Source organism: Lampetra fluviatilis, chromosome 31 (assembly GCF_964198595.1).
Source record: "Lampetra fluviatilis chromosome 31, kcLamFluv1.1, whole genome shotgun sequence".
Lineage (NCBI taxonomy): Eukaryota > Metazoa > Chordata > Hyperoartia > Petromyzontiformes > Petromyzontidae > Lampetra > Lampetra fluviatilis.
In genome coordinates, this window is record NC_136305.1 from 9,733,294 (window position 1) to 9,753,262 (window position 19,969).

Genomic DNA, 19,969 nt, shown 5'->3' on the forward strand with positions numbered 1-19,969 from the left:
TGTCAATGATCTCAAGGCAGCTGGGACCATAGTCACCAAGAAAACAGTTGGTAACACACTACGCCGTGAACGACTGAAATCCTGCAGCGCCCGCAAGGTCCCCCTGCTCAAGAAAGCACATATACATGCCCGTCTGAAGTTTGCCAATGAACATCTGAATGATTCAGAGGACAACTGGGTGAAAGTGTTGTGGTCAGATGAGACCAAAATTTAGCTCTTTGACATCAACTCAACTCGCCGTGTTTGGAGGAGGAGGAATGCTGCCTGTGACCCCAAGAACACCATCCCCACCGTCAAACATGGAGGTGGAAACATGCTTTGGGGGTGTTTTTCTGCTAAGGGGACAGGACAACTTCACCGCATCAAAGGGACGATGGACAGGGCCATGTACCGTCAAATCGTGGGTGAGAACCTCCTTCCCTCAGTCAGGGCATTGAAAATGGGTCGTGGATGGGTATTCCAGCATGACAATGACCTAAAACACACGGCCAAGGCAACAAAGAAGTGGCTCAAGAAAAAGCACATTAAGGTCCTGGAGTGGCCTAGCCAGTCTCCAGACTTTAATCTCATAGAAAATCTGTGGAGGGAGCTGAAGGTTCGAGTTTCCAAACGTCAGCCTCGAAACCTTAATGACCTGGAGAAGACCTGCAAAGAGGAGTGGGACAAAATCCCTCCTGAGATGTGTGCAAACCTGGTGGCCAACTACAAGAAACGTCTGACCTCTGTGATTGCCAACAAGGGTTTTGCCACTAAGTACTAAGTCATGTTTTGCAGAGGGGTCAAATACTTATTTCCCTCATTAAAATGCAAATCAATTTATAACATTTTTGACATGCGTTTTTCTGGATTTTTTTGTTGTTATTCTGTCTCTCACTGTTCAAATAAACCTATCATAAAAAATTATAGACTGATCATATCTTTGTCAGTGGGCAAACGCACAAAATCAGCAGGGGATCAAATACTTTTTTCCCTCACTGTATACCTGTGCGCTGCACGTCCTTAATTGTTTTAACATTCTGGTGGCAATAGCCTAGCGTTTAGATAAAGAAATTTAAACACCAAACAATTTATAGAAATTAAGAAACCGTATCTGCCTCTGAGGTCATTTAGGTGCTCCAAAAGTCCACAATTATAACCAGTACACAAAATAATAATGACGTTTGCAAGACTGTGGCCATGAATATTAACAAATGATTGGCCTAACGTTTAAATTGTAACCAGACCTCTCTGTATGTTTCCCTTTGGCTTTGAATACTGTATCAATTGCGCATGCGAATTTGAAGCGATAAGCACGAATGTAGCAGTGTATCTGTAAATTAAGATATGTTAAAATATTTTCTTAAGTACCCCTAAATGTTGTGCTTACAAATAACAATGATTCACTGTGGACTAAACAAAGAACCTCTGTATAGCATCTGACACAAAGCAATTATGTCTTTACATCATGCAGAAGGTGAACAGATGCCATGGAATATTATATTTTCATCTTTAATTCCTATATCTGAAACAAAAGTTGCTTTTTATCAGCCAAACCCTTTAATAAGACTCTCTCTTTAAAACAGATGTTTTGAATATCTGTGTGTTTTATTGGGGTCCAGCAATGAGAGTGTGTGGTGGTGGGTGAAGCAGTGGAAATGATGTGACAACTTGTGACCTGTCGTTGAAGAGATGGAGAAGTTACATTTTGGCCATAAAAATCTCACGTCGTTAAATTCAGGCCACTCGTGAGTTTTACTCTCCGATGATATACGCGCTGATAAAGGTGCCACATTTTCTCTTAATGCAAGCCACATTTCTTTCGCATTGACATAAAAACACTGCATTTTTTCAACTTGTTTACTCCAAGTGAAGCTGGAACAAGCTGCAACCGTGGCATGGCTGTGTGGATTGGAAACGGAACCAGTTGGCTGTGGAAAAACGTTGTGAGAAATGTCAAAAGTTAAACATAACAGATTAGCGATATAAGTAAATATGGGTAGGAGTGCGGAGGGGGGACAACGTTGAAAATGCCAATTTACTAAAAATGTGCACAACTCTTACACAAGCAGCCAGGGCGCCTGGACCTGTGATTTCACCTCAATGGAATGCTCTGGCTCTCGTGAGAACTGCAAGCACAATAAAAGTGAAGCTTTCTCAGAACGCACACAATTTAGACACCCAAGCTAATACCAAGAAAGACGAGACGGTACAACGGTGCCGAGCGGCTGGAGCAGGGGCTCTCACCTGGCTGGCTGTGGGAGTTCATGACGCTCTCCGTGGGACACCGATGTGGGATGGATTTATCCGCGTCTCCAGGCACAATTGTCTTGAGCAATACTGCGCCGAGGCCTGAGGGCTTCTGATGCCTTTGTCGTCATGCCATTGTGACGTCCGTCAATCTATATGGAGACCATCGATGACAACATGTGACAGAAATAAGATAAGTTTTATGCAGAAGATAGGAAATAATAAGCAGTTACAATGTATTTCAAGCACTCATTTCCATGCAAGGGCAATACAGCGTAAATCCCTTTGTTTTAAGACAACACATCAATCTCAATGTACGTGTGGTTTTTACAGGTAGGAACAACACCAGGGATTATTTGTCTATCGTGCATAGCCCCTCCCAAACGCTCCCGGATTGGTTGAAGTGCGTCACGTGATCGCGAGCTTTCTGTCGTGCACGAATGCGCTGTCCAACCAAGTTTCTACCTGCCCACTCCGAAGGAACGTGTTAAATAATTTCGAATATATACGAGCACATCTTGAACAACACACTGCTCCGTGTGAACTGATGAAGGTGGAGAACATAGATGTTGGAATATGGTACAGTAAAACAATGGCTTCCGCGGCACTGCCCTCTGTTGACATATCCCCGTATGGCCGTATCAGTCTATGACACTTGTTAACAGCTCGCCGCGGTGACGAGATATCAACCACCTTGCCTGGTATACAGGAGGTCGTGGGTTGGATCCCGACCCTGACACCTGTATTGTGGCGTTTGCATGCTGTCCCCGTGGTCGTGTGGATGTTTCCCTGGGTCCTACCGGTTTTTTTCCCCTCGACATTTAGAAACATGCGATTAGAGTATTTGGCTTCAATTCATTTGCACATGATAAGCCACTTCATTGGGCTATCATTTGTGGCCAGCTCGCTTCTGAGCTAGATAGCTCAGTGGGGCCTTACCTGGTAAAAATATCTAGTTTTAGGTTCGTGTTTTAATGCATCATGGTCACCCATCCAAGATTCCGAGATCTGATGAAGCTCGGGAACATCCCGGTCGATTTGGTCATACGCTTGTGTGTAAAATACACTTTCAAATCAGAACACGACCGACATATTGTTGCAAACGATCAAAAATGACAGTGTCAATCACGGTGCATAAAATGTCTCCGTTGCAATGCACAGCAGCCCGAGCAGCAGGATCGCATTTAACCCCCTCGGTATTCACAACATCGACATGGACGCAGACTGCAACGCTCAGGCCGCGGGCCAACGTGAGGCAGGAAGAACTGCAGGTGATCCTCGCCCTGCCACACGTGCTCACATTCCTGTGCTGGACGTGATTTCATCGCGCAGGCACACGCATGTCCCACGCCCCGCACTTGGGCGTATTATTGCACACACCACAGACTGCTCCTGGCCAAGCGGGCAGGCAAGTCAAGACCACTACCACCATTAGCACCACACAATAGGGAAAGTATTACATATGCACAGTAGTGCAGGTATTTCATCTTTTCAGCGTAACATGAGACTTAATCCACTTACAACACATTACCTATGGTTCGGGCAAGTTTTCCTATTCCCCCGCCCCCTCCCCCATCCACAGCTTCTGTAAGCTAGCAGTAGAAATGGGTCACACCGCAGTTAATGATTCTACAGGTCACGTGTGGTGTGGTAAAGTGTGGATACCCCCACCTCTTCCAGGATGTCTAGCCAGTGCGGAAGCGTAGGCCAAACATCCTCTAAGAGTGACTACTCTAGAGCTGCCCCTAGTGGACACCTTTCCAAACACAGGGGCATGAGCAGGCAATTGCAGGGCTACATCTATTCTATTCCTTCCACATTTTACTCATGATTAATGGGTAATATAAATAAAAACAAACTTCTTGCCTACATTTGATATGCTTTGAATAACAGTAAGTGTTGTATATATCACTTAGTACAACACTGCCTATGCCAAGACGTTAAACATACACGACATTCGGTTGTGTTCACGGTGTGACTGCTTGCAACCCACAATGTTTATATTTTCAATTGCGGCTTTCCATTTAACCTTTTCACCAATACCACAATGACAACGTAGCTCCACCTGCTCTGGTTACAGAGCACCGTGCGCCCGGTGAAGCACGCACAAGTGTGCCGTGAATTCTAAGTGATGGGGAATTGGAAATGCAGCACGTGCAGAGTGGTGCGGAAGGATGCATATTAAGCTCAATGTCTGTGTGCAGCGCGGATGTCATCAGCTGGCATCAGGTGCCATGGTGGTCTAACACGGTCTTCGGCGATTTCAACACCAGATGGCATAGTTAGGTGACGCCAGGGTGGCGAGATGTTAACTACTTCGCCTGCTATACAGGAGGTTGTGGGTTGGATCTCGACGCTAACACCTGTGGACTTGCATGTTCTCCCCGTGATTGCGTGTATTTTTCTCCGGGTTCTCCGGTTTTTCCCTCCACTTTTCAAAAAATGCGCATTAGACTATTTAGCTGCTATAAATTTCCACATAAGCCACTTTGTTGAACTATCATTTGTGGCCATGTCGCTTCTGAAAAAGAGCTTACCTGGTAGAATAAAAAAAATAGTTCATAGTTTAGTTTATAAATTATCAGGCAGTGTTGGCACTCTGATTGCTCGGTGCAAACTGGTTCAATAGCATTCACAGTCACAGGTCGTTTCGTCGGCCACAAGGCCAGAGTTTAACTTTGATAGTAAATGTGCTCTCACCACCACAAGTGCATGTTGTAAAATGACTCATATGCTTAGGACTTCATAATTATACCGCATATATTATTAAGACTCCACTCCAGCAACCAAGGCCTTTTGGCAAAACCATTAATAACTCTCCAGTCCATGGGAGGTCACTCCCCTTTGCTGTTGCTGGCTGCATGATCTGGAACTTTTATTTATCCTCGAGAAATCCTATGAGCTATGAAGCTCTTTTTCACAGACGTCCAGTCAGGGGCACGCCATAAAGTTCTAAGAGTACAACAAAAACGAAAGGCGTGCTACGGACTCCCTGCCACTGTTAAATTCCAGGCTCAAGACATTCCTATTCTCCTCTACGTATGTGTTTTCAGTTGCACTTTGCTTTAAAAATATATAGATTCCTTCCTTTTGCTCTTCATGATACACGTAAGCCAGTTTCTGTACAGCTGCTTGGTGTCCAGTTGCATTTAGACGTAACGTAAACGATATGGAAATATGTTTTGGCATTCATTTTCTGTGCAGATGTTTTCCTTGCAGATGTTTAAGTAAAAGCAAACCTATACATTTCTTGTGTTGGAATTTCTTTTACTGTACCCTGTTTGTGCACAGGGATTGGAATCTGTTGCTTATAACCAGTCCAAACTAGGCCACTTCCTGAACCCGGTTTTGATGTTAGCCGTCTTGGTAATTAGCTGCAATTAGTTCCATCCTCTCTTTGCCAATGTTTGAAATGTAACTTGTATTGCGCCAGCCCGTGATTATTTGCTGCTCTAGAGTTGCTGAGGACAAAGCGATCTCTGACAATCTTGGGTTCGTCCGTGAGAAGCAAGCCAATATGATTTGTCATTGATCCACTTAGACTTCTCATGTCCATTCTGTAGACTCGTTAAACTTCATGTCAGTGATGTCCGTGAACTCAAATCATAATTCTCCTCTCTCAGTCCTCACTATAGGAGCAAAATGAGTAAGCAAAGTCAGTAAATGAATATCACAACTTTTTAAAGTAATGAAATAAATAACAATGTAGTGGACAGTGGACTGAAATCAGAGGGCAAAATATATAAAACACCAGAAGAGAAGACATCTCTGAAGCCGCAAAATGCACATTGATGAAAATCAGATAGGAGAGGGGATAAAAAAAAATGTCAAACAAAAACTCTGTAAAAACATTCGACAAAAACTTAGGAAAAAAATTTGAGAACATACCACAGACATGATTGAACATGTCATAACAACCAGTGGGAGCATGAAAGCAGTCAAAATAAAGTCGATGATTGGTTAACATCAAATATAAGCGCTAGCTAAGCAAGATGGAACCACAATATATATAATAGAGGCATCATCACTCGGAGGAATTCTAAACAGACGGATATAGCTGGTTTTATAAAATGTGTATACTACCACTCAAGGCATGATATCAACGAGATTCCATTAGAGACAGATAAATATATCAAGTCGCACTTTGCGTGGCTTTTTATAGATTATGTAAAGACAACCAATTGAGCAGAAACTATTTATTCATCCACAAACCGACACTTAATTAACAACTATAAAAAACTACCTATCATAACTATTGAGACTGCATAACAAAGTAACAAAGTACAAATCAGACGAATAGCCAAGTAAAAAGATATTCTCTTTACAATGTTAGAACAGAAGATATTACTGGTAGGAACCTCCTGGTTACACCAGCCCACAGGGGATTATTGTGTCCGTCCGTTGTGCAGGGAGGGGCTGGGTGGGGAGGGGAGGGTGGGGAGGGGCTGGGTGGGGAAGGGCTGGGTGGGGAGGGGCTGGGTGGGGAGGGTGGGGAGGGGCTGGGTGGGGAGGGGCTTGGTGGGGTGGGTAGGGCTGGGTGGGGGGTGGGAGGGGTGGGGCTGGGTGGGGAGGGGCTGGTCACCCCGTGGTGCCCTTATAAAACTCACCGTTTAACCTACTCACGCCGGCTTGTGCCCGCCCTCACAGTCGGGCATATTTGCGGAATACACCACGCCGCTGTTGACCCTGGCCCTTGACCGAACAACCCAACGTTCCTACCAGCTCCCTCCGCAGGAATGTGTTTTGAGAAAAACTGATATAAAAGGCATATATATAAACGGTGAAAGTATTAACCATCCCAAATTTGCATATTGCATAGCCATTAATATAACACTTGAACTCCAGCAAATGAAGAACTTAACGAGATTTTAAAAAACGTCACGTACAACAATTTTGCTGAACAAAAGGAAATAATTGCTGGAACACGCAAAGGAGTAAAACGGTTGGCTACGTACGATACGAAAAAATTTCAACATACACACACACATACAGTGCCTATGGCAGTTATTGAAGACAGACCAGGGTGATGAGCTCATTTGCAGGAGTGAAAATAATTGTGCGACCACAAGGACTGCGAAAGAGACAGTGATGGGGTAGGGGAGGTCTTCACATAGCAGTGGATAGAACATGGCTGACGATGCTGATAATGGTTGATCTTGTTTGCCTCTGGTGTTACCTTGCAGGAAGACCCGAACAAACAGTAACATACAGACTGTGTTCATGTTGAACGTGTCAGTCTAATGGAGCTTAACTGAGTTGTCTGACCATATTCAATCCCATCCCCGTTAATAAAGTTCCACTGTGCTGGTAATGAATTGTTATTGACCTCGGCAGCCCAGCCAGAATCAGTGCACTGGGTTTTTTAAGGTGCTGCTGGAACACAACGGTGTAGGCATTTCACGAGGACGATAACAAAGCATCGATTAATTGAGTTACATTGATTCAGGTGCACGATGCATGGGTTAATGTATTTTATCGCGTTCGCAAGAACAGACGCTTTCATATCTATGCACATTATTTGCAAATGTTACATTTCGGCTAATAGAGTGAAGAAAACTGTAGAAAAGTTACAAAATTTCTACTATTTAATGAAACTGCAGCCCTGAATCAAGACGATTCATCAAATCACCGTATTAGGGCAGCTGTGGAGAGGTTCAATAGTTACACCCCTAGTTTTCGGCGTCTCCGCGCTAAAATCCACCCGGGGCCATGTTTCTGGGCAACTCCTGGTCTCTTTTAAGGATGACGCATATCAAACGCAAACAGACGTAAATCTATTGCACTGCAGCAACTATAAAGGCCACGCTCGGTACTTTTTATTCTCTTTTATACGTCTTTGACCTTGGCAGCAGCCTTGCAGGCAAGAAGCCGAGGTCTCGCCCCTGACACGGCACACGCGAGGGAGCCCCGAAACCGGGGGACACCGTGGCAAGGAAGGGCGTCGCGGTGGCGAGATGTTAACTGCCTCGCCCGCCACACAAGAGGTGGGTTCCACTTCGACCCTGACGCCTGTGTATTTGAAGTTTGCATGTTCTCCCCGTGGTCGCATGGATTTTTCTCCGGTTTACCCCGACACATTTCGAATCAACATCCACGCGTTTAGAGTCTTTAACTGCCGCTGTAAATGTTCTACGTGATGATGACGGTGGAGGGAGAGGAGGGGGGCAACACCGCCTCACTTCCTGAGACCTCCCTTGTCGGGCCCCCAGGCCCTCCTGCCAGGGGGAGGCAATTACGCTCGCTTCCCCCCCCCCAAAGCCACGCCACTCTCGCCGAACTTGAGCTGGTGGTGCTGCTGCTGCTTCACGCTCGTGCTCTCAACTTGTTCAAGTCGAGCGAAGAGGATGATGTCATAGTTTTGTTTTTGTGTTTTTCACAGCGCAACTCGGCTCCATGGTTAACCGGGTATTATTATTTGTTGTTAATTCATCTGCCTTGGCGCACACAACACAGAAATGAATGAAATTGCCGCTTGACTTACGGTGTTTAAGGGGTGGTAGGGTGCGAAGCAGCGAGACAACACATTCTACTGCACGTTAAAAGGTTATGAAATACAAAACAATTTGGATTAACGTAGGATCGAACTGTGACTATCTCATGATGGTGTTCAAAAACAGCGTGAATGTTTATTTTAAAGAGCCAGTCAGTCAGAGAGGGAAACAAACAATCGTTTTGAGCCTACAAATGAACACAGTCGACAGCAAGGTTGGCTGGGGAAAGGGAATTCTGGACTTTGAGGGTAGGAGAGTGAAATAGGTGGCCTTCCACTGAAACTTGTCTGCGAGGCTTTGACAAAAAACCTTAGTTGCCTGAGCAGAGAGTGAGTGGAGAGGAATAGTCATATTCGTGGGAAAAGGTAAGAGGGCATGTCCATGGAGGATCTTGAAGATGGTGATCTTGAAATCTGATCCGGGAATGGACGGTGAGGCAGTGGAGTTATAGGGGTGATGTGTGTCGTCTACTGCAGGTGTGGGTGAGAAGTCTGGCAGCGGCATTTTGGATCGCCTGGAGTTAGCAGACAAAGGGATTGGCGAGGGAGAGAGTTGCAGCAGTCAAGTTTGGATGAAGATGAAGGTATGCATGATGGTCACGGCATCAGCTAGGGTAAGGAAATGGCGGACACAAGAGATGTTGAAAAGATGCAGGTATGAGGTCCTGCAGAGCTGAGATATGTGGCAAGAGGATGAGAACTCAGGACCAGAAATCAAGTTTGCTTTCCTTAACCCACGTGACGACTTCAGAACTATGTGAATAATACATGCATGTATTGACAATTTAAACATGACTCATGTCGATAAAAAAAAAAGCTTTTCCAAAATTGTATTTTGTACAAAACCTGTCATAATTAAGAGATGATTATGAATACATCTATGATGTGTTGAAGTGCTCTACACGCAGATCTAAGATTGCATGTAAACAATTGTCTCATTTATCTGCATTTGACCTTTTAACAATGTAGGAACCCTGGCATTTTTGACCATCACTAGGGCAATGAATATTCATACATGGATGTTTTCCGTGACTCAATATATACCGAAATAAATTCGGTACCTAACCTTAAATGTCAGAGCTAAGCAAGGGACTTAAACATCTTAGGAATTTCAACATTAAACCCTGCCAACTGCCATCAATCTCAACCCAAGCTCACAGGAGATTGTGAAAAGTCAAAATGATTTTTTGACCGGCATATTTTAGGTAAATATATGAAAGGCTTAAACACACTTATGTGGGTCACATTTATTTAATTACATTTTAATAAAATATTTGGCTTGGACAAGCAGCTGTGATGATATATATCAATGCTTAATAAATCAGCAGCTTACGATTTATTATTGGTTGAGAAACAAATCCAATATTAGCATAGGCATATTTCCTTAAAGGGCATGACGTTATCTTAACGTAACTCAGAAATAAATGTCAGAAAACTATTAAGCTTGCAGCCACCACAGACTGAGAATAGAAATACCAGGGGCATATTCTGTATTTACAACAGTCCTTATCGACATCGTAATCATAATAAGCACATGAAGTGTGCTAAAGTTAACGCAATGAAGCATTAACACAAACACAATAATAACAATCAAAGAAATTATACTATTGAGCACTCCAGTAACCATCGCCATTTGATTAATTAACAAAAGGAGAACCCTCAGAGTGCTTGTGCCGATGCTCCTGGTCTGTAGGTCCCCACTGGCAGGGTTCCTGAAATGTTATTTTTGTTTGTCAGAGGATTAGCTTTGACGGCCATCACCAAGTCGCTCAGCGCACGAACCACGAGCGTAAAGGTCAACGCCTCCCAGCGAGCATCCAAGCCCAGAGCTGCCTACAAAAGGTGCAGCGTGCGGCCGATTCGGACTCCTCCTGGCTCGCACAGAAGCACTTCCCGTTTAGTGACAGCGCTCGTGGGCGAACACCTCGACAGCCTGCTCTAATAGCCACCTGGCAAAACAGCCGAAGGCCCAGGTTGCATGCTAATGAACTGAACACGCCATTGTGATGTGCAACGAAAACTGCGTATTCTGGAGTAAATCGTTCGGAGTGAAGCCGATCGCTTATAGTTTTTGGGAGAAAATCGGCAAACACTGTACGTCGTTACGGTGCAAATGTAACAAAAAAATTGTTCTTAATCGGCCACAGGTGGAGGGAAAGTAATGCCCGTTTCTGTCCTCGGCTTCCCTCCTTGCAAACGCCGTGCAGCGCAAACGCCATTAGGGGCATGATCAGCATTAGGCGTAATTGAACGCAGCCTAGCAGCGGGCAACATCGTCATCCCAACAAACATGCAACAGCAGCGCTGTGATTTGTGAAAAGGCACAGTGTAAAGTCTAGATGCCCTGCGAATAAAACGTTTTGCACCTGCGGGCCAAACGTACTTGTGGCAAAAATACAATCCAGTATAATTTAGATTTATATAGCATCTGCATGTGACTGCATGTGACTGCATGTCAAGGCGCTGTACAGAAGCTGCACGCATGTTTCTTTTTTAGATAGCAAGCAGTCAGTCATAGGGTAGAAGGTCTTGAGTTTTCAGTGGAATAGGCGCAAGGAGTGGAGAGCACTGATAGCCAACTCTTGATTGAAATTTAACGACTATCACATGCAACTGCCATCAGCCAGCGAGTGTACAGCCATTTCTTGTTACAATTCTCATAATTTGTGTAACAAATAGACCTTTATATTATTGGTTCTTTCGGTAAAGTCACGTAGAAGGGAAACAATAAAGTAATACAAATATTATTTCCCTTCTACGTGACTGCAGTCACGAAAGCTTTAAATAAAAAATATAGACCTTTCTCCAAACAGAATTTTTTTAAGCCAAGACACAATGAAAACATGTTCAAGAAATTATAATTTACTTAGAAACTTGTGACTTCGCAAACTCACAAAAAATGTATGGTGCTATGCAGCGTTTTCACTCGGCATTCAAACAACAGTCCCTGTGCGCTCGCAATTGTACTCTGGTGTCATGAAATAAAGTGGGGTCCTTTCATACAGTTCATTTTTTTCCAAAGATGAACCTAAATTAAGAGTGGCTCCCTAGTGCCAACGCAGCTATAGCAGCCACAAGACGAATGCCCCGCCCCGCCAATTCTGTAGATCCGTGACGAGTAAAGTGATTGCCACATCCACGCAACATTGTCAACCAACATTAGCAGCAAACGATATATTAAACCAGCCCTTCAAAACACGTTCCTTCGGAGTGGGCAGGTAGGAACTTGGTTGGACAGCGCATTCGTGCACGACAGAAAGCTCGCAGTCACGTGATGCACTTCAACCAATCCTATGCACGACAGACAAATAATCCCTGGTGGGCAGTGTGGGACTGTTGTTCCTACCTGTATAACACACATTGACCTAATGCGGCTAGTGCTAATTAAATACGTGAGCATTGGACCTACTTTAAATTCAACATAAGGCAATACAAATGTTTGTCAATATAAAAAAATGAGATAGTAACTCACTGAAATGAATTAATATATATTTTTTAAAACAATGCCTTTAAATATGAGCTCTTCGTGCAAGGCAGTTGCACCGATTGAAAAATGAGGTTCACATTTGTAGATTATCAAATAAAAGTAGTGATAGGACAAAATGTATAGCCTCATCGCCTTGAATAGTCAAAATCGTTCCCAACAAACCAACCACGACCATGCCAGCTACCACCATTATGTTCTTCATTGCAATGCACGGGGCTTTCCGTCCGTGCGTTCATGTTTTACATTAAATTCGGGGTGTGCTGAGCATTGCATTAGCTGGTCTGGTGGAAATCAAAACACTGTGCTCTCAACATTGCAATGGTCTGCCGGCACTTTCATAGCCAATGGATATTTGAAAACATGTCTGATTGCTTGCATTAGGCCATCCAAACCGTGTTCTGGAGGCAGTAAAACACACGAATATGCATAATTTTGTGACATCTTGGTACACAGAAGGCTCGTGTCAACGATGCTTTTGCCGCCTTTTACAAACGCAGACTGAATGAATGCTTAACGAAGCAGCACAACAGTCTGCTACACTCGAGAGGGCACTTTGATGAGTGGGCTGTGAAAATGCATCAAGGTACATTAGCGGGGAGCAGGCTACCCAATCAACTGTCTCTCTCAACCGGAGAACAACAACAACAACAAGTGAAAGTGGAGTGGTAATGCATTGCCAAAGATGACTAATCAGCTTAAACATTGCACACACAATGTCTTTTTCATCAAAGTTAATTTATAATTGTAACAAAATTTAGATGGAATCATATAATACTGAAAATCCAATATGCTGTGATAAGGTCTAGTATTCAGTTAAAATACTGTTACACGCATTGCTAAAAATACGTGTTCCATTTCCAATTTATTAATACTGTATTCCTGGTATAAATGAATTACAGTTTTATGCAAAATGTTTGTGCTCGGAAAAACGAACTATAGTAAACAGACGAGCGTGTGTAAGTAACAACTGCTGGACATTTTAAATTCTAAAATTGCTGATTATGCAATTATTCTGAGAGCAGAGTGCATACAAATTGATTTGGCTTACAGCCACTGCTAATAACTGCAATTATTTAACATGAAAATGATTCTGTGAATATTTATTTTTTTTGTAAGTAGACTAGTTGATAATTTTAAACGTACCCACTTTGCTTATTCGGACAACATTCATACTGAAGCAGTTACTCTACACAGGAGGATTGGAATCCTTGAAGGTACAGGGGTCGAACGACTAATGCACAGGTCTCCTTCCAAAGGGCCCTGGAGGTTTCCCCACACTCCACATCACTCCTCCTGGATTTTGACATTCCTCGATGACACCGGTGCAACGATTGACCGCATCAGAGCATCATCGTCAACAGGCCGATGTCCACATCTCCTTCATCAAGTGGAAATTAAAGACACATCTACAGTGCGATTGTGGCCACGGAACCCAAACTATGGACCACGTAGTAAACCACTACTGTGTAGTCTACACACCTTGAAGGGAGGAGGAATAACAGAATGACACCCCCAACTCTCTCCTGAAGCCCCTCTCGTGTCAAGCAGAGCTGGACATTTGGCATTTAACTCCTGAGCACATTTCCACATGCAAGGATAGAATAGGTGATTCAAAAGAAACAAAAACTAGTGAAAAGCCAAATAAGCACGGTGAGATGCGCGGTTGGAAAAACATTTTGAGCCAAATTTGGGAACAGGAGGAGACTTAGCGATGAAATCAGCTCGTGCGCAGGCGCTCACGAGATTACTGCGTAGCAGAATCATGAGAGACGGTGACGGCTTGGGGAAGCCTTCATCCAGCGGTAGATGGACCATCGCTGGTGATGATAACATGTTGTTTCAGCTATTACTAATGTCTCATAAAACAACGTTAGGTATGAGGAACAGGGAAAAGCTCAGGACAGCACAACAGTGGAGTACATATCAACTCATACTGTTTATGGCAATAACCTCATTGCTAATATTCCACGTGGTATCGCAGATGGTTTATGCCAAGCGATCCGCTGTGTAAAAGTGACAATGGCACAAGCGAGCTGCTCATGTGCAGAGATGAGTACAACCCAAACGATGCGTGTCGTGATCGATCACGATACGCAAGAGAAGTGGGAACGATCCAATCAATGCACATAACCGGAGTGTGTCGCAATGGGTGTGAGCGTTTACCGACGATAAGTAGGAGCTGATGTTTCACGGTTAATAGGTCATTAGCAGAGTCTGGTCGGTGTTCGCACCAAAATGTGTAGTGCGAGAGCAATATTACCGTGAAGGTCACGTCAATGCATTTATCACGGGTTTAACAATACACGCACTAAAGGTGAACGATCATAAGGTTGTTGATAATTAACGGTAAAATATCTGCCGAAAGGGTGCTCCTTTTACGGATATGTTGCCTAATGAGAAGCTAAATTGCATTCATTAATAAGATAATCTCCAGAGTCTAGAGACACTATTTTTAAAAACTAGCACAGTGCTCTGGAGAAGATCTCACCTATGCTTGGCTTAGCTGCTGCATCAATAGCAAAGACAAAGATCCCCCGTATAGCCTTAACAAAATGTTGGGTCAAGTGCTGATAGCGAGCACCTACGAAGGCCGACGAGGCACACGATAGGGTGTGGGATGGCCAGCACCTAGCCGGGCCACCCAATCCCACACTCTCATATACATGAACAAAAATAGCACATACACACACACGTACATTAAAACGTAATCCGTGAACAATAAAAAAGGTGGGGCATTGAACTTCAAGAATTCGGTCGTTGGCTAACCTGTTGCTGACCCACCACATGGCCACAAACAAACGAGAAGAAGCTGTCAGCAACCTCAACACCACAACAGCAGCAAACACCGTGAACAGCAGCAGCCAAAACACTACATCGCCACCGCTGCCACCAGCAAACAGCTTCCGGCTGCTGCAAATCCACGACACGGTCCATGCAGCCGTCAGCGGTGACAACCAGAAATCGAGATTATGGGGGGAGGGAAAAGCTGAACCTGGGTTTGATGAAGCAAAAGGGTTAAAGGGTTTAAGGGGGTTTGGGTTAATAGAGCCAGAGAAGCCAGTTGGAGGTGTCAGTAGGGCTGTGATGAGGGTTACAGCTAGAACTACTGCGACAACTAAGGTTAAGATTAGTGTCAGAAGTGGTCCTATGGCTGGAGTTATGGGGTCAAGTAGGGCAAAATGGTAGTTACGGGCAGGGCTATGTGTGTGGTTATGGTAGAGTTCAGGGCTTGGGTTATTGCTGATGCTGTGTTAGGGGTAGAGATAAGAGCAATACTGTTCGTGCTAGTTCTAGGGCTGGTGTCAGGGCAAGTGTCGTTATCGAGGCTAGTGTCAAGGCTAATGATATCAGTGACAATGCTAGCGTCAGGTTTAGTGTTCGCCTTGGTTTTAATGATGGTTTATTGCAAGTGTTACTTTCAGGGTAGTGTCAGTGCTAGTGACAGTGCTAGTGACAGTGCTAGTGACAGAGTGACAGTGTTAGTGACAGTGTTAGTGACAGAGTGACAGTGCTAGTGACAGTGACAGAGTGACAGTGTTAGTGACAGAGTGACAGGGCTAGTGACAGTGTTAGTGACAGAGTGACAGGGCTAGTGACAGTGTTAGTGACAGAGTGACAGGGCTAGTGACAGTGACAGAGTGACAGTGCTAGTGACAGTGTTAGTGACAGTGCTAGTGACAGAGTGACAGTGCTAGTGACAGTGTTAGTGACAGAGTGACAGTGCTAGTGACAGTGACAGAGTGACAGTGTTAGTGACAGAGTGACAGGGCTAGTGACAGTGTTAGTGACAGAGTGACAAGGCTAGTGACAGTGACAGAGTGACAGTGCTAGTGACAGTGTTAGTGACAGTGCTAGTGACAGAGTGACAGAGTGACAGTGCTAGTGACAGTGTTAGTGACAGTGCTAGTGACAGAGTGACAGTGCTAGTGACAGTGTTAGTAGTGACAGGGCTAGTGACAGAGTGACAGGGATAGTGACAGAGTGACAGTGTTAGTGACAGAGTGACAGTGCTAGTGACAGAGTGACAGTGTTAGTGACAGAGTGACAGTGCTAGTGACAGAGTGACAGTGCTAGTGACAGAGTGACAGAGTGACAGTGCTAGTGACAGAGTGACAGGGCTAGTGACAGGGCTAGTGACAGTGTGACAGGGATAGTGACAGAGTGACAGTGTTAGTGACAGAGTGACAGTGCTAGTGACAGAGTGACAGGGCTAGTGACAGGGCTAGTGACAGTGTTAGTAGTGACAGGGCTAGTGACAGAGTGACAGGGATAGTGACAGAGTGACAGTGTTAGTGACAGTGCTAGTGACAGAGTGACAGTGTTAGTGACAGAGTGACAGTGCTAGTGACAGTGTTAGTAGTGACAGGGCTAGTGACAGAGTGACAGGGATAGTGACAGAGTGACAGTGTTAGTGACAGTGCTAGTGACAGAGTGACAGTGCTGGTGACAGAGTGACAGGGCTAGTGACAGTGCTAGTAGTGACAGGGCTAGTGACAGAGTGACAGGGATAGTGACAGAGTGACAGTGTTAGTGACAGTGCTAGTGACAGAGTGACAGTGTTAGTGACAGAGTGACAGTGCTAGTGACAGAGTGACAGTGCTAGTGACAGTGTTAGTAGTGACAGGGCTAGTGACAGTGACAGGGATAGTGACAGAGTGACAGTGTTAGAGACAGAGTGACAGTGCTAGTGACAGTGTTAGTAGTGACAGGGCTAGTGACAGAGTGACAGGGATAGTGACAGAGTGACAGTGTTAGTGACAGAGTGACAGTGCTAGTGACAGAGTGACAGTGTTAGTGACAGAGTGACAGGGATAGTGACAGAGTGACAGGGCTAGTGACAGTGTTAGTAGTGACAGGGCTAGTGACAGAGTGACAGGGATAGTGACAGAGTGACAGGGATAGTGACAGAGTGACAGGGCTAGTGACAGTGTTAGTAGTGACAGGGCTAGTGACAGAGTGACAGGGATAGTGACAGAGTGACAGTGTTAGTGACAGAGTGACAGTGCTAGTGACAGAGTGACAGGGCTAGTGACAGTGTTAGTAGTGACAGGGCTAGTGACAGAGTGACAGGGATAGTGACAGAGTGACAGTGTTAGTGACAGAGTGACAGTGCTAGTGACAGAGTGACAGGGCTAGTGACAGTGTTAGTAGTGACAGGGCTAGTGACAGACAGGGCTAGTGACAGAGTGACAGGGCTAGTGACAGAGTGACAGGGCTAGTGACAGAGTGACAGTGTTAGTGACAGAGTGACAGTGCTAGTGACAGAGTGACAGGGCTAGTGACAGAGTGACAGGGCTAGTGACAGTGTTAGTAGTGACAGGGCTAGTGACAGAGTGACAGTGCTGGTGACAGAGTGACAGTGTTAGTGACAGAGTGACAGGGCTAGTGACAGTGTTAGTAGTGACAGGGCTAGTGACAGAGTGACAGTGCTAGTGACAGAGTGACAGTGCTAGTGACAGAGTGACAGGGCTAGTGACAGTGTTAGTAGTGACAGGGCTAGTGACAGAGTGACAGTGCTGGTGACAGAGTGACAGTGCTGGTGACAGAGTGACAGTGCTACTGACGGTGCTAGTAGTGACAGGGCCAGTATCGCTTCTCGACCCCCCTGCTCGCCGCTCCGATCTCTCTCTTCTCCTCTCTCTCCTCTCCTCTCTCTACTCCACTCTCTCCTCTCTCTCGTCTACTCTCTACTCTACTCACGTCTGCGGCGCGGGCTCGGCGCTCACTCCTCCTGCTCCGCGGCGTCGGCGGTGGCGGCGTCTTCTCCAGTGGCCCCGGCGTGTCGCTCCGTCTCTCGTCTATCCACGTCTCGTCTCTCCTCGTCTCGGTCTCCCCCGTGCGTCTCCCCCCGCGTCTCTCTCCCCGCGTCTCTCTCCCTGTGTGTCTCTCTCCCCGTGTCACTCTCCCCGTGTCACTCTCCCCGTGTCTCTCTCCCCGTATCTCTCTCCCCCCGTGTCTCTCCCCGGGTGTCACTCCCCGTGTCTCTCCCCGCGTCTCTCCCCGTGTGCCTCTCCCCGTGTGTCTCCCCGCGTGTCTCTCCCCGTGTCTCTCCCCGCGTGTCACTCCCCGTGTGTCTCTCCCCGTGTGTCTCTCCCCGTGTGTCTCTCCGCGTGTCTCTCCCCGTGTCTCTCTCCCTCTCCCCGTGTCTCTCCCCGCGTCTCTCTCCGCTCTCCCCCCTGTTCGCCTTCGTGGTCGCCGCGACGCCGAGCTGGAATGTTTGGCGCACGTGACGCGCGCGCGGCCAATAGGCGGGTCCGCGACGGAGTGACGTCGGCGCGAGGGTGCCCCCTCCCACCCTTCCTGGGACTCATCAGCGAGGCTGTAGCCACTTGCTGGGACTCATCAGCGAGGCTGTAGCCACTTGCTGGGACTCATCAGCGGGGCTGTAGCCACTTAGTGGGACTCATCAGCGAGGCTGTAGCCACTTGCTGGGACTCATCAGCGAGGCTGTAGCCACTTGCTGGGACTCATCAGCGAGGCTGTAGCCACTTGCTGGGACTCATCAGCGAGGCTGTAGCCACTTGCTGGGACTCATCAGCGAGGTTGTAGCCACTTGCTGGGACTCATCAGTGAGGCTGTAGCCACTTGCTGGGACTCATCAGTGAGGCTGTAGCCACTTGCTGGGACTCATCAGCGAGGCTGTAGCCACTTGCTGGGACTCATTAGTGAGGCTGTAGCCACTTGCTGGGACTCATCAGCGAGGCTGTAGCCACTTGCTGGGACTCATCAGCGAGGCTGTAGCCACTTGCTGGGACTCATCAGTGAGGCTGTAGCCACTTAGTGGGACTCATCAGTGAGGCTGTAGCCACTTGCTGGGACTCATCAGCGAGGCTGTAGCCACTTAGTGGGACTCATCAGTGAGGCTGTAGCCACTTAGTGGGACTCATCAGCGGGGCTGTAGCCACTTGCTGGGACTCATCAGCGGGGCTGTAGCCACTTAGTGGGACTCATCAGTGAGGCTGTAGCCACTTAGTGGGACTCATCAGCGAGGCTGTAGCCACTTGCTGGGACTCATCAGCGAGGCTGTAGCCACTTAGTGGGACTCATCAGTGAGGCTGTAGCCACTTAGTGGGACTCATCAGTGAGGCTGTAGCCACTTGTTGGGACCCATCAGTGGGGCTGTAGCCACTTGCTGGGACTCATCAGTAAGGCTGTAGCCACTTGCTGGGACTCATTAGTGAGGCTGTAGCCACTTGCTGGGACTCATTAGTGAGGCTGTAGCCACTTGCTGGGACTCATCAGTGAGGCTGTAGCCACTTGCTGGGACTCATCAGCGAGGCTGTAGCCACTTGCTGGGACTCATCAGCGAGGCTGTAGCCACTTGCTGGGACTCATCAGTGAGGCTGTAGCCACTTGCTGGGACTCATTAGTGAGGCTGTAGCCACTTGCTGGGACTCATTAGTGAGGCTGTAGCCACTTGCTGGGACTCATCAGTGAGGCTGTAGCCACTTGCTGGGACTCATTAGTGAGGCTGTAGCCACTTGCTGGGACTCATTAGTGAGGCTGTAGCCACTTGCTGGGACTCATTAGTGAGGCTGTAGCCACTTGCTGGGACTCATTAGTGAGGCTGTAGCCACTTGCTGGGACTCATCAGTGAGGCTGTAGCCACTTGCTGGGACTCATCAGTGAGGCTGTAGCCACTTGCTGGGACTCATTAGTGAGGCTGTAGCCACTTGCTGGGACTCATCAGTGAGGCTGTAGCCACTTGCTGGGACTCATCAGTGAGGCTGTAGCCACTTGCTGGGACTCATCAGTGAGGCTGTAGC

The 19,969-nt window shown here is 46.4% G+C and overlaps 1 protein-coding gene across 1 annotated transcript in view; it reads right to left on the minus strand.

Annotated features, from left to right (window-relative positions):
* LOC144943530 (histone deacetylase 4-like) overlaps positions 1-18,394 on the minus strand; it is an 88,680-nt gene extending 70,286 nt beyond the window's left edge. The window contains exons 1-2 of the mRNA XM_078871069.1: positions 17,904-18,394; positions 2,224-2,378 (exon numbers count right to left, since the gene is read on the minus strand). Coding sequence (XP_078727195.1) covers positions 2,224-2,245 — 22 coding nt within the window. The 5' untranslated portion in view covers positions 2,246-2,378; positions 17,904-18,394. The remainder of the gene's footprint in view (positions 1-2,223; positions 2,379-17,903) is intronic.
* Positions 18,395-19,969: the final 1,575 nt, after the last annotated feature.